General features: G+C 53.0%; 2 protein-coding genes across 2 annotated transcripts in view; one reads left to right on the top strand and one right to left on the bottom strand.

The window, feature by feature from the left end:
• Nucleotides 1-14,235, top strand: part of DYNC2I1 (dynein 2 intermediate chain 1) — an 850,736-nt gene that overhangs the window by 52,741 nt on the left and 783,760 nt on the right.
• The window catches only part of PTPRN2 (protein tyrosine phosphatase receptor type N2), a 1,007,974-nt gene that overhangs the window by 579,227 nt on the left and 414,512 nt on the right, over nt 1-14,235 (bottom strand). Inside the window, exon 7 of the mRNA XM_050785710.1 lies at nt 950-1,171. Coding sequence (XP_050641667.1) covers nt 950-1,171 — 222 coding nt within the window. The remainder of the gene's footprint in view (nt 1-949; nt 1,172-14,235) is intronic.

The raw sequence follows: 14,235 nt of genomic DNA, 5'->3' as shown, positions 1-14,235 counted from the left end.
ACTTGAACCCGGGAGGCGGAGGTTGCAGTGAGCCGAGATCGTGTCACCGCACTCCAGCCTGGGTGACAGAGCAAGACTCCATCTCAAAAAAATAAAATAAAATAAAATAATAAATATCCTACTTGCAGTGCCCAAAGATGCGTGACTCATGGCACCTGAACAGTCACCCCTGGGGACAGCACGCACACCAGGGCCTCCTACGTCCCTCCTAGCCCTGGTGCGGGTCCTGATTCCTTCAACCACTGGGCCGCCGCCTAACACAGGCCCTACCAGGGTGCAGTTCCACCCTCCCCTGCACCCTGCCCATCAGCCAAGTCAGGCTTCCAGCTTCCAGCAGGACCCCCCTGCACCCGTGCGGAGAGAGGGGCACGTCTGTCATTTGGTTTTCGGCATGTACTCGTGGGCCAGCCATGTGTGGGGAGCTGAGCTAGGCGCTTTCTTGCATCTCCACGCTGCGAGAAGCCATCAGGCCGCAGAAGTGCCACCTGGCCCACGGGGCCTCCACAGGGCTCCGGCTGCTGCTGGGTTGGGGTGCCAGGGGGCTGCTTTCTGCCTCCCCAGCGGCCTCAGAGGACCAACACGCACAGACATTTGAATGATCCCCTCTCACTCTGCTATTTAAATATTTCACAATATTCACTGGTACACAGTCCAAACACAACACTTCTCATCACGCCTGTTTTCCTGACTCTGAGCCTCAGCGTGGAGGAGTGAAACCTCCTCACAGAGAGCAATCTGCCGTTCAACATAATTGCTCTGGTAGGCTTAGTCTGTTAAGAAAGCTTTTAGAGGCAAAAGTTCAAACAGATAAAAAATCATTAATACAGATCCCCATCTCCCCAGCAGAAAGCCCACATTGCACTTGGTGAGCCAGCGGTCTCCGCACAGCCCTGAGGCCTCCCCTCCCCGCAGCACCCCTGGGCGTGGGCACCCATGGCGCTGGAGTCACCTGGAAAGCTTTCCCCACGGAGGGCGGCCTTGGGGCCATCCGCCTGTTCTCCAGACTCTCCCAGGGCCGCTTTCCCAGGGCCGCCTAGAGCTCCTCTGTGGTCCATGCCTTGCATCAGGCCAGCCATCAGCTCGGCCATGCTGTCCAGCTCCAGGTCACTCAGGCCCCTCGCCTCAGCCGGCTGCCTCTGCAGGTCCTTCAGGAGAGTGTGAATCCGTGCTCCTAGGGGCACACACAAACACGAGGACATGGTGGGTGGACGAATGCAAAGGGCCTCCGGGCTGCAGGGGTGTGGCGGCATCTGTGGCGTCCCAAGGCAGTGGCCACCTAGGGCCAGGTGCAGGCCGGCACTCAGAGAATATTGGGATATTGGACTTGAATCTCAAATCCACCTGACCCTGCGGCCATCACTGGTTCAGTTCCCTGGAGGTGGAAAGCCCATAGAACGGAAGAACAGACTCATCCACCCGCTCAAGAGGATGGAAAGCACGACTTCCGGAAAACACTGGAATGACCAAGCCAGGAAGAGAGACGGGCTGGGCAACTTCACCATGTCCTCCAGATGATAAAAGAATGGAATGAGCCATGTCCCCCTCACTTGGCAGAAGGAGAAACAATGCCTGGCAAGAACAGCACCCTGCCCAGCACACCCTGCCCAGCACACCCGGCCCCCCACACCCTGCCCCAGCACACCCTGCCCTTCCCAACACACCCTGCCCCAGCACACCCTGCCCTTCCCAACACACCCTGCCCTGCCTGGCACACCCTTCCCAACACACCCTTCCCAACACACCCTGCCCGGCACACCCTGTCCGCACACCCTGCCCCAGCACACCCAGGCCGCACACCCGGCCGCACACCCTGCCCCCCACACTGCCCCCAGCACACCCTGCCCCAGCACACCCAGGCTGCACACCCTGCCCCCCACACTGCCCCCAGTACACCCTGCCCAGCACACCCTGTCCGCACACCCTGCCCCAGCACACCCTGTCCGCATACCCTGCCCCAGCACACCCTGGCCGCACACCCTGCCCCAGCACACCCAGGCCACACACCCTGCCCCCCACACTGCCCCAGCACACCCAGGCCGCACACCCTGCCCCTGCCCCCCACCCTGCCCAGCACACCCTGTCCGCCCAGCCCCAGCACACCCTGTCCGCATACCCTGTCCCAGCACACCCAGGCCGCACACCCTGCCCCAGCACACCCTGCCCAGCACACCCTGTCCGCACACCCTGCCCCCCACACTGCCCCAGCACACCCAGGCCGCACACCCTGCCCCCCCACACTGCCCCCAGCACACCCTGCCTGGTACTGAAGAGCACCACAGAAGCGGGCAGCCATTGTTATTCCACACTTTCTCCTGCTACAACAAGTAGAGAAAAGCCTCCAGAGACTTTGGCCACCAGCGCATCCTAAACACGACACGGTGGCCCCAGCTGCCCATGTGCTGTGTGTGAAAATACATTTGTAAGTGAACGGATAACTCGGGAGGCCAGATGCAGCCTTCTTCCAAAGCCAGCCCCTCAAGCCTCTGCTGGAAGTCTAGCTAACAACAAGAATACAGAGATGATAGTGGCTTGGGGGCCAGGGGAACCCCTGCTCTGTGGGGGCTCAGGAACGCCTGAGTGGGAGGAACTCGGGGCCCACAGTGCATGGCCCATCCCGAGCCCCTGGAGTGAGCCTCTGCCTCTAGCTGTGGCAAGGACGCCCCCGGCTGTCACCTGGGTAGAGACAGGAGATGAGGATGTCAGACAAACCCTCCTGTGACAGCAAAAGCCGCGACTATTGATTAAACGTAGTGGAAACGTGCTTCATCCGAAGACGCCATTTTCCAAAAAAAGACCCTTAAGATCTAGGCTGAGTGTGACACAGGTGGGAAGCCCCTCACCCTCTATCCTTGTTTCTGAGACCCCCGCACACACCCTTACACTCCACATGTCCCCACCCCTCCCAATAGTGCAGGTGGAGACCAAGCCCCTCGCTGTGATGAAGGTGGGTGGGGGCCTCCGGTTACATCCCACATAAACCAGCCTCGACCGCAGGCCCTCTCTGTACAGTTCATCTGTGTTTTGCTTGTTTGTTCACTTGATAATGACAATGTAAAATAATGATAATGATGACGTAAAATAAAAGTAATGTGATTACTTTTATAATCAGAGAAGAAGCGACAGAAATTCTCTCTGGGGGTGCCTGCCCCCAGTGCCTGACCTGGGCGCTCCTCCCCAATGCTGGGTCTCCATGAGTGCCCAGTAAGATGGGGTGGAGGGTGGGGGCCTGTCACAGGGCCGGCACCCCCAGGGATCCGGGACAGAGAGGCCGGGGAAGCAGGGGTGCTGGGGGAGAGGGAACCCAGGCCCTTGGCTCCCACGCGGCTCAGCCATCTCGTGCAGAGCAGCAGAGATCACCGAGTGAAGACAGTGGAGGGGCCGTGCACTTATCCACATCACAACTCATGGTTTCTGGACAGGTGTAAGGGCAGGTGCAAGACAGTCCCCCAGGCTGACGCTGGGGTCAAAGGTAGGGCTGGTGAGGCAACTGGAATGGAGGGATGGAGCACCTGGTCGACGGTCTTTGCAAAGGGCGTCCTGCACACAGGGCCACAGTGGCGCCCCAGGCTGAGTGCTGGGCAGCGGCAGAGTGCACGGTGCGGGGAACAGGAATCCTGCATGCCATGTGGAGACATGGCAGAGCCCCTCTTGTGTGTAGGTGAAAACACAGAGGCCACGTCCTCAGAGGAAACGCCACTAGCATGAACCAACTCTAATGACATCTAAACACAGGCACACAGGGTCGAAGCCTCGTCCAAGAATGTGACTGCTGCCGGAAAAGCCCCTTAAAGGAAGGTAGCAGGGTCTAGGCCCCCGCTTCAGACAAGCAGCAACAGATGCAGGAGGAGGCAGAAAAACAGAATGGAAAATCGAGAATAGGGCAGTCGATGATAGAGCGAGGAGATAAGGCAGTTCGCGGAGCTGCTGTAGCCACGGCGAGACGGGTGCACCCACTGACTCAGCAGAGTGGGGAACTTAAAACAGAATCCGATACACATTCTGTAAGTGAAGAGCAGAGCGTCCGAACTTTAAAATCTTACGGAAGGACATAACGGAAGAAACGGTTTGTGAATCTGAGGACAGATCATAGAAGTGATCACCGTTGGAAGAGCAGAATGGGAGACGTTCCGCGGAACCTCAGTAACCCCTGGGGCAGGCCAAGCCGCTGCACTATTGCTGGAGTCCGGAGGGAACGGGACAAGAAACACCTGAAAGAAAGCCCAGGCGTCTCTCAAATCTGGGGAAGAATATTCACTCAGGGACTCAAGACAGTCACTCAGTTCCAAGATAATAAAATGCAAGGATAAGCACGCTGTAACTTTGGCCAAGCTGCTGAAAGCCAGAGGTGGAGAAGATCCCTAGGAAGCAGCTGGGGTCGGGGCGGGGGGAAGACACGTTCCACACACAAGAATGGAAAGGGTCCTGGAGCTCAGAGGCCGCCAGACACACCATGTGTCCTGTAAGAACAATGTGTTTGATACAACGTGCATAGTCAGGCATTTGACGTTACAGATAACGAATGCCACATTTGAAGGGTTGAAAGAAAAATCATTCGATCCAGGAGTTTATATCCAATGACAATATCCTTCCAATGAGAGGGCAGAGGAGACACATTTTCATATCACGTACGTGAACAAAGCTGGGACAGCGGGTCCCAGGGGCCACACCACAGGAAGTGCTGGGAGGAACCAAGGCTGAAGAGAAACACCAGACAGAAGCCCAGAGCTACGGGAGAAGCCAAAAAGCTCCGAAAGGGTAAATATGTGGTTACATAAACAAGAAAGACCGCCTTCTTTTCTCCTCTTACTGTATCTAAAAAGCAACTGATTGTTAGTAAGGAAAATTTATTACCACTTTAAGGTAGGGTTCATAAAACAGCTGCAGGTGTGACCTGGATGGCGCAAGAGGCTAGAGGGACCTGGAGCCTCCGACTCACCACGTCCAGGAAGTGGCACGATGACAACTCCAAGGAGACTGTTTCCAACAAAGGCACCAGGACGTTTCAACAGAGAAAGTAAAGTCTTTTCCAAAAGGACATCTTCCGTGTTACCCAGAAATTGGACTTGTAAGTATTTACCCGAGAGAAGTGAAACCCATGACCACAAGAGTCAAACGAGACTAGGGGTAGCAGCCTGACTCCTAATAGTTCCACAGACAGAGTCTAAAGTCCACGTGCCCGGCAACAGGAGAGCGGATGAGGAGGCCACAACCACACCAGCACTGAGCCAGAAGGAACCACAGAGACGAGAAAAAGGGGGACAGACCTAGAACCAGTCAGGCTGAGTGAGAGAAGCCGGTCACCAGAGAATCCACCGAATCCTGTTAACGGAAGATGAAATTCAAGGATGGGCAAGGTCTGCCCAGCGCAACCAGAGCTGCGTCACCTGCAGGAGGGGCTGGGGCAGGAGGAAGCATTGGGTGTGAGGGTGTGCCTTGCAGCGTGGCTGCTGGTTCCATGCGCACGTGTCCAGCACATCATCATGTCCACCTGCGATCTGCGCATCTCGCCGTGTGTACCCTCCACCTCAACAGCAATAAAGACTCTGCCCTGAAGAAGACTGATGGGCCCATTTCCCAGCTTTGAAGGAAAACCTGACTTTCTTATGTATTCAGTGTTGAAATCTCTGTCCTCATAAACGTTTATTTAAGATAGCTCATGGCCACGTCTCTACCTTCTTAAACGGCACTGGCAGAGCCACGCAGAGGGGACACAGAATGTCCTGGACCCCACTGGGGTCTCACTGGGACCCTCCACTGTAGGGGGGTCCCACCACCACCCTCCACCCTAGACAGATCCCACTGCGACCCTCCACCCTAGAGGGATCTCGGCACAACCCTCTACACTAGAAGCGGAGGAATTATTTCTGCTTTTTACAAATTAAGAAATTCAGGCATTTTAGTTTTTTTTTGTCTGCGCCAAATGCGTCACCAGGCCCGGGCTGCAGCCTGCAGTGTCTGCACGGGGCTTGACGGTGACGCTGCCTGTGGAACCCCCGTTCACTCAGCCGCACGTCCTGTCCTCTCCCCACGGCACGGGCTCTGTCTCGTCCACGTCGAGGCAGCGGGGCTGGCACGCGGTCTCCACGCGCCCCGTTCACTGCACACGCGGGACAGGAGTCAGTGTCTGGGACTGTCTAGACTCGCCCACGCGCCCCGTTCACTGCACACGCGGGACAGGAGTCAGTGTCTGGGGCCGTCTAGACTCGTATGACTTTCCAAACACCAGCGCTGGCAGCCTGTCGTGAGTTCTTTGAGGGGAAATTTTTTCAGTGCAGCCTCTTTTACCCATTAATTGAAGCTCGTTCTTCGGGGGCATCTTGCTACATGGCTGTAAGAACACATTTTTTTGAAGTGTTTCGCTTCATTTCTGAACACTCTGTGCTGCGCCACACCCCCCACCAGGGTCCCGCGTGGAAAGGGTCACAGCCACAAGCCTCTGACCTTCCTGTGTGAAAAACGGAGTCCCGTCAGCGCCACTCCAGACTTCCTGTTGGTGACTAAGACCCTCTGACGGAAAGGCCTGAGCGTCCACGACAGGCGTTTCTGAGACAGCAGCGTGTCTACATAGTGTAGCACGGGATGAAGCGGACAGAGGCGTTTAAAGTCAGTCTGTACACGAAACGTGTGACGGACACGGGCATTCTGATCGGAGCGTGCTGGACGTCCACTGCCACCGACGTCCCCTGCTGGGGTGGCCGAGTCCCCTGTTACGGCCGACAGTAAAGCCTCCGAATTGCTTGGCACACAGTGGCAGCTTCTTTACCGTCGGGTTGAAGTGTCTGTATTAACCCCACATTTCTGATGCTCTGACACCTGGGGCCCTGCTGACCCTGGGGGGCTGCCCCTCCCACAGACAGCCAATTTCCAGATAGTGAACAGTCGCCCACTCCACGCAGGCTCTCCACATGCAAACCCTGCAATCCAGAGCCCACGCCCACCTCCGCCTCTGTGGGCTCACACTCCAGGCCACTGGCCTAGTCACCCTGCGGCAGGGACCAGACACGGGCAGCCTCTGGCCCCGGAGCGGCTGGAACTATTCCAACTGGGCAGTCCTGTCCCAGATGACCCTGCCTTGCCCTCGCCCAGCCTCCTGACAACCTGGTGCATCTCTGTATTGACCCGTGGCGTGGCCTGCCCCCTCCTCTCGAAATCTGTAAGTAACAAACTGCTGTTTCAATAGCAGCTGTACCCAGATCTCTTGGACTCGCCATCCTAAATCATAATAAACCTGCCGTTTAAAACAGAAGACAGGAAACACAGGGATTGGCATGGGGGCCGCTTACTCTTTTGTTTCTTCATTAGCCTCGAGGCTTGGAGGGGAGGGCAGCCTCCCTTCTCCGCACCCCCAGGGCCCACCACCCCCACACATCAGCCCTCACCATGCGTTCACTGACGGAACGCTGCCTTCAAAGAAAACTTCCAGCAACAAACTCAGGAAAATACATCTCACTTTCTCACAAACAAAAACATGCATAAAACCGCGGCAAAGCCTGTCTTCACCGCCACTCCTGTCTGCAGGTGACAAAGGGCTGAAGGGCTGGACAGTCCCAGGTCAACAGCACCCGTGCCCCGGCTCCTTCCACGCCGACAGGCTCACGCTGTTTCCCAGAGAAGATAAAAGATGTGCTCCAGAATTAAAGGTGTGTGCGTATCACAGCCCTCAGTGCTGCTTTGAAAATGTGCTGCTCATTGTAGCTTTCAGAATCAGAAGAGCCATCTCAGCCTCGCAACTGAGCCACCGAGCCACGAGCCCAGAGCAACCTTTCCATTTTCATTCACTGCAGTCTCCTCCCACCCCAGATCCTTTTCTTTCCCAGCGATTACCATCGCGGCAGTCTTATCTCGCTCGTCCATGTCCACAGGTCCAACGCTGGCAACAAAGGGCTCACTTATCCCAAAGAAAATGGAATAAGTGAGGGGATGGGGAGGAAGAGCTGTGTCTGGAAAAGTCGGCGGCCACAGGCAAGAGCCCACGTTCTGCAGGGTCCCGGGCTGCACCAGGCGGAGCCCAGAAAACCCAGTGTCTGCCCACGAGTTCCTAACAGCCCCAGAGAACTGGCAGGAGGCACCAGAGCCTGCGGCAGGAGCCGGCACAGCTGCAGGGAGACCTGAAGGGCCCTTGGCATCGGGCATGGCCGTCCCCAGCAGTCAGCGTCGTCCGTGCTTAGGAGGTGAGGGATGTCCCCACACACGCCTAGCACTGGCCGAGATGTGTGTCAGAGTCAGCCCAGCCACGGCTCACAGCGGGCGCCAGTCCCCATGATGGAATTTCATCGGAGGGAAGGAGACAGGGAGGTGAGCAGTGAGTGGAGGTTGCTGAGGAAAGGTCCTTCCTGTGGACACGAACCAGTGAACACAGGCTCGGCTGCCCAGCGGCCTCCTCGTCAGGTGAGCGGGGCAGGAGGCCCCGGAGTAACGACCTGACCAGAGGCCTCGTCTGGGGCAAAGTCCATTATTTCCGATGTCACAATTCGCAGGAAGTGGTGCGGCCTCCAAGTGTCGTAGAAAAATTCACTTCCAAGTCCAAAGATCCCTTTTGCCCTCCCAAAAAAGAGAAAAGGACTCTCCACACACTAGCTTGGCACAGCCGGCACCGCAAGGCCTAGGAGCCGCCACCTGTGTCTGTAGACACGTGTCTGTAGGCAGACCCCGCCTTCCCGAACTCCCAGGCAGCAGAGCGGCCACCATCCCCGCCACAGCCGGAGCCCTGCAGAGCCGTCACCGTCCCCTCCCGCCCCCGCTGCAGCCAGAGCTCCCCAGGGCAGCAGAGCAGCCACCGTCCCCCAGCAGTCGGAGCCCTGCAGAGCGGTCACTGTCCCCCCCACCACCGCAGCCAGAGCTCCCCCGGGCAGCAGCCCTGGGTCACCGCCTGTCTGGACGACCCCACTGCAGCTCCAGAGAAGGTGACGTGGTCCATGCGGGGGCAAGTTTGGAACAGAGTTCCATTAACCATTCTTCTGCAAGGCCCTGTGTCTCCTAAGAGGGCTGAAAAGCTAGTTGTGATATTTTGACAAACGGTGAAACAATAAAAATTACATGACTTCTCAACAAAGAAGGTTAAATGTTTTCGAATTTGGAATTTCCAGTGAAAATGAATCATGTTTTGCCATACTGATCCGCACATAAACTTTTCTGAGCCCCCCAAGATTTACAAAATGATGTGCACAGGCTGGGGTATTCAGTTCAGAGTGGCTACAGTGTTGCTAACAGGAAAATGACAAAAGAAAGAGAAAGCTGACATCAGCCAGACACAGTGGCTCACACCTGTAATCCCAGCACTTTGGGAGGCCGAGGCGGGGGAATTGCTTGAGCCCAGGAGTTGGAGACCAGTCTGGGCAGTATAGTAAAACCCCATCTCTACTAAAAATACCAAAAATTAGCTGGGCTTGGTGTCAGGTGCCTGTAATCCCAGCTACTAAGGAGACTAAGCCAGGAGAATCGCTTGAACCTGGGAGGTGGAGGTTGCAGTGAGCCGAGATTGTGCCACTGCACTCAGCCCGGGCAACAGAACAAGACTGAAAAAAAAAAGAAAAGCAAGCAAGCAAGCAGACATCACCACGCGTCCCGGGGCGGGGCGCTCGCCCTTTCCCTGCGGGGCAGGCTGGTGCTTCTCCCACCACCTCGAAGGGAAGAGGCTGCAGTCTGTGTTTCTAACAGCAAACACCGTCACTGTCGACACGGATGAGTCCTGCCTAACACAAACAAAGAGGCGTGTTGACACACCCTGAACTTTGCAAAATGATGCTCATTCCCCTCTCAAACCCACACGGAGGCCAAGCGCCTTCTCTGAAGGGGAATTCCACAGCAAGCCACGTTTCCAGAATGCCACGGCTGGGCAAGGCCTCCCTCACATCACGGTGAAAAGGGGCAGCCGTGCCCGGTACAGCCTGGTGCAGTGAGCAGCACGCTCAACCATACGAACAGCCTGCTTGTATTGACAGAGAGAGCTGGGAACAGAGTCTGTGGAACTGGCAGGCGTCCACCCTTGAGAAACTGAGGCCCTGTGGTGGACCAGGAAGGGAGGAAGAAATGGCAACGTGAGCAGAAAGGCCATCGAGCCCGGCGGGAAAGCCAGGGCACCCTGGCCAGATGCGGCCAGGCTCGGCGTGGAGCTGTCAGCGCTGACCCACCAGGGGCTCCTCTGCTGTGACTGCAGCCACCTGCATGCTTTCTCAGGCCTGATGATTCTAGAATCTGTACGGTGTTAGCTCACATTTCTCTTTCCATCACTGCAGCTAGGACCTTGGTTTCCACAGACATAGTTAAAGTTCCCATCAATCCAATCATCCATCCTTATGCTGCTCTGCTCTGGGAGTTGCCAGGCTGGACTCCCGTGAAGAAAGGCTGACCATGTTCCCTGAGTCTTGGCCCCAGCGCTTGTGGTCTGTGGTTTTGGGCAAGCTCGCTAATTTCTTCATGCCTCGGTTTACCTATCTGTAAAATGGTGACAAGTGAGGCATGTGCCCAGCATACTGTAAGTGCTTAATAAATTATAACTATTATCATGAAACAAGGTGATAATGAGAAATCATTTAAGTTTTCCACTCTCTTTGCCCTTTCCCATCCATTGTAAAAACAAATACTTGGTTCTCCATGAGAAGCTCTTGCCACAGCTCATTGTGATCCTTAGGTGAGAAGCAAAGAACGCAGTCAGAGAGCCCCTTAGATGCTCAGTGACACGAGCTGACAGGTTCCTTCCAACTTGCTCAAGATCGAATTCAAGATTATGCATTTTGAAACTATTTTCTGCCACAATATTAACCAAAATATTAACCTACATTCAAAAAAATATGAACCTCTCATTAAAGTCAAAGCCCAGTCTCCATCCGTCCCTCCCCCCACTAACCTGCCCACTGACTGCACCAACCTGTATCGGGCATTTATTGTCATCAAAGCCCGGGAACAAACATTACTCTAAGAAACAATAGAAAATTCAAAGCTTCGTTTTCTTGAGGACTACAATATTGTTCTCACACCAACACAGACACACTAAAATGTTTTGGAGGCCAGAAATACTTGACCAATGGATACAAGCAGCAAACAGTTCACAGGGAAAATGCACTGTGAAGACCCTGTGAAGAGACTCAACGACACCCCATCTCACGCCACGTGTCTTCCCCTCAAGTGCACGAGCATCTGGGCTGACCTGCTCTCCAAGCTGGCACCAATTACAGTACACGGAACACAAGTTCCAACCAAAAAACCCCCAAACTTTTATAAAGCGATGTCATCAATGTGTAAATTACTGCCTATATTTTATCCCTGGAAATTAACAACTACATTGACATAAACTTAAATCTAACTAGTATCTTTTCATTATAAACTCTTAAAACATAAAATGTGTAAGATGTTACCTTTTATCAAGAGGTTAAAAAATACCCTTCTTATTTTTAATCTCTAACAAAGGCAATCCAATTAACTCACTGAGTTTTAAAAAGATAAACCCGGCTGGGGCACAGTGGCTCACGCCTGTAATCCCAGCACTTTGCAGGGCCGACGTGGGTGGATCACCTGAGGTCAGGAGTTCGAGACCAGCCTGGTCAACATGGTGGAAACCTCGTCTACCAAAAATATAAAAATGAGCCAGGCGTGGTGGCTCACGCCTGTAGTCCCAGCTACTCAGGAGGCTAAGGCAGGAGAATCGCTTGAACATGGGAGGTGGAGGTTGCAGGGAGCCGAGATCGCGCCATTGCACTCCAGCCTGAGCAACAGAGCAAGAGTCTAACTAAAAACAAAGAAAAAAAGATAAACCCAAGTGATGTCTCTTGAAAACACAAAAAAATTACCTTATAATTTTTGGGATCTAAGTTATGCTGAACAAAAAGAAGTGGCAAGAATATATTTTAAATATAAAAGAAATAAAATATATGAAAAATAAGAACAGAAAGTAAGCAAAACCACTCTTTGCTGTTTGCTAAGCCTCATGACAGACACACCAAGTTTAGGTGGTGTAGTGTGGCACTGAGGGCGTGAATGATAAGAAAACACAGTCATCTGAGGGAAGAGGCCGTGGGGCGGAGGCGGCCATGGGTGCTCTGCCGAGCGCTGGAGCTTGGCCGGCAGCAACGCTATTTCCTGCAGGCCCTTTTGCCTCAAGCGGGGCAGTGTGTGTGAGACCCACCTTCAGACTTCAGGAGCACTGGCCAAGGCAGAAAAATAGATCAATGTATTCATGAGAGATTTTTAAACAAGTGTTGAATCCAGGCTGTGTTTCTGGTAAAGGCTAACGTAACCAGGACATTCAGCTGACGAGCATGTTCCATTTTCGAGCACCTGGGCTCACCGAGAGTGTCCCCCAATCTCCAACCTCGACATGCAGGGCTGAGATGTCCACCCTCAGCAGCTCGAAAAATTACTTCCCCTCATCTGAAAAAGAAACTTTTTAGGTTATCATTAATGAAAAATAACTTTTAAAAAATCATAAGTATACAAGAGAAGATTCTAAGTCGCTGGGCAGCTTATGGGAGAACAGTTAGCGTGTACTAGGAATCCTCTCCCTGTAACCTCTACAAACCACACACACAGCATTTTATGGACATGCTGAGTCAGCTCAGAAGCATCCACTACCCGCCATTTGAAGATGAAGAGAAATGAAGAAGAATGTTTTGCAGTGTCCAGTGAGCCCTGGTGGGTTGAAGAAGGGCTGCAGCACAGGGCACAGATAACAAGAATATCAAAGTAAAACGTTGTGTTCCATCAACCACACCATATAATTCTGCAATCTGGCCAGTTTATAATGACATTTTAAGTAGCTTTCAGTGCTCCAAGTAGGCTCTCATAAGGCAATTACACAAAATGTCAGGATATTAAATGTGTAAAGCCTGGAGTAAGACATCAGCTCACATGACTCTGCATGCTCAACTGCCACAGCCCGGCCTACTGAAATTACATGTCATCCTAAGGTCTTCCAAACAAATGGTACAAGCTTTAAAGAATCAGCAAAGCCTGCAGATAACCTCACCACAACATTGTTTTCACAAAGACAGTGGGAATCATGCACAACAGCTTTTGCTTCTAAGTGCCTTTACAACCACGTATACATGAAGGTACACAGCCACATCTGAACACCCACCATCACCATCAGCAGCACCAGCATCACCAACACCATCATCACCATCATCATTGCTATCACCATCACCATCATCACCATCACCATCAACACTATCATCACCATTAACACCATCATCATTGCCATCACCATCAACACTATCATCACCATCATCATCACTATCACCATCAACACTATCATCACCATCACCAATGTCTGGAGTAAGACATCAGTCACATGACTCTGCCATGCTCAACTGCCACAGCCCGGCCCTACTGAAATTACATGTCAATCCCCTAAGGTCATCCCAAACAAAATGGTACAGGATAACCTCACCACAAACTTTGTTTTTCACAAAGACAGTGGGAATCATGCACAACAAGCTTCTAAGTGCTACAAACCACGTATACATGAAGGAACACACCACAACTTAACATCACCATCACCATCACCATCATCACACTATCATCACTATCATCACCATCATCATCATCACCATCACCATCAACACTATCACCACCATCACCAACGCCATCATCACCATCGCCATCATTACCATCACTATCAACACTATCATCACCATCACCATCAACACTATCATCACCATCACAACGTCATAATCACCATCACCATGTCATAATCACCATCACCATCAACACTACCAACACCATCATCATCGCCATCACCAATGCCATTATCACCATCAACACTATCAACACCATCATCATCACCATCAACACCATCATCATCACCAATGCCATCATCACTATCACCATCATCACCATCACCATCAATACTATCAACACCATCATCACCAATGCCATCATCACCATCACCATTATCACCATCGCCATCAACACTATCAACACCATCATCATCACCAGTGCCATCACCATCACCATCACCATCAACACTATCAACACCATCATCACCATCACCAACGCCATCATCACCATCACCATCATTATGATCACTACCAACACTATCATCACCATCACCATTATCATCACCATCACCATCATTACCATCACCATCAACACCATCATCATCATTGCCGTCATCACCATCATCACCATCAACACTATCATTACCATCATCAACACCATCATCATCACCACCATCCTCACCATCACCCACCATCATGGGGAATGGACTGTGTTCCTTTGGTTTAGAGGACATACAGCCCA

This window comes from Macaca thibetana, chromosome 3 (assembly GCF_024542745.1).
Source record: "Macaca thibetana thibetana isolate TM-01 chromosome 3, ASM2454274v1, whole genome shotgun sequence".
NCBI lineage: Eukaryota > Metazoa > Chordata > Mammalia > Primates > Cercopithecidae > Macaca > Macaca thibetana.
The sequence above is the reverse complement of the archived record's forward strand: the minus strand, read 5'-3'. Positions and strand labels throughout refer to the sequence as shown.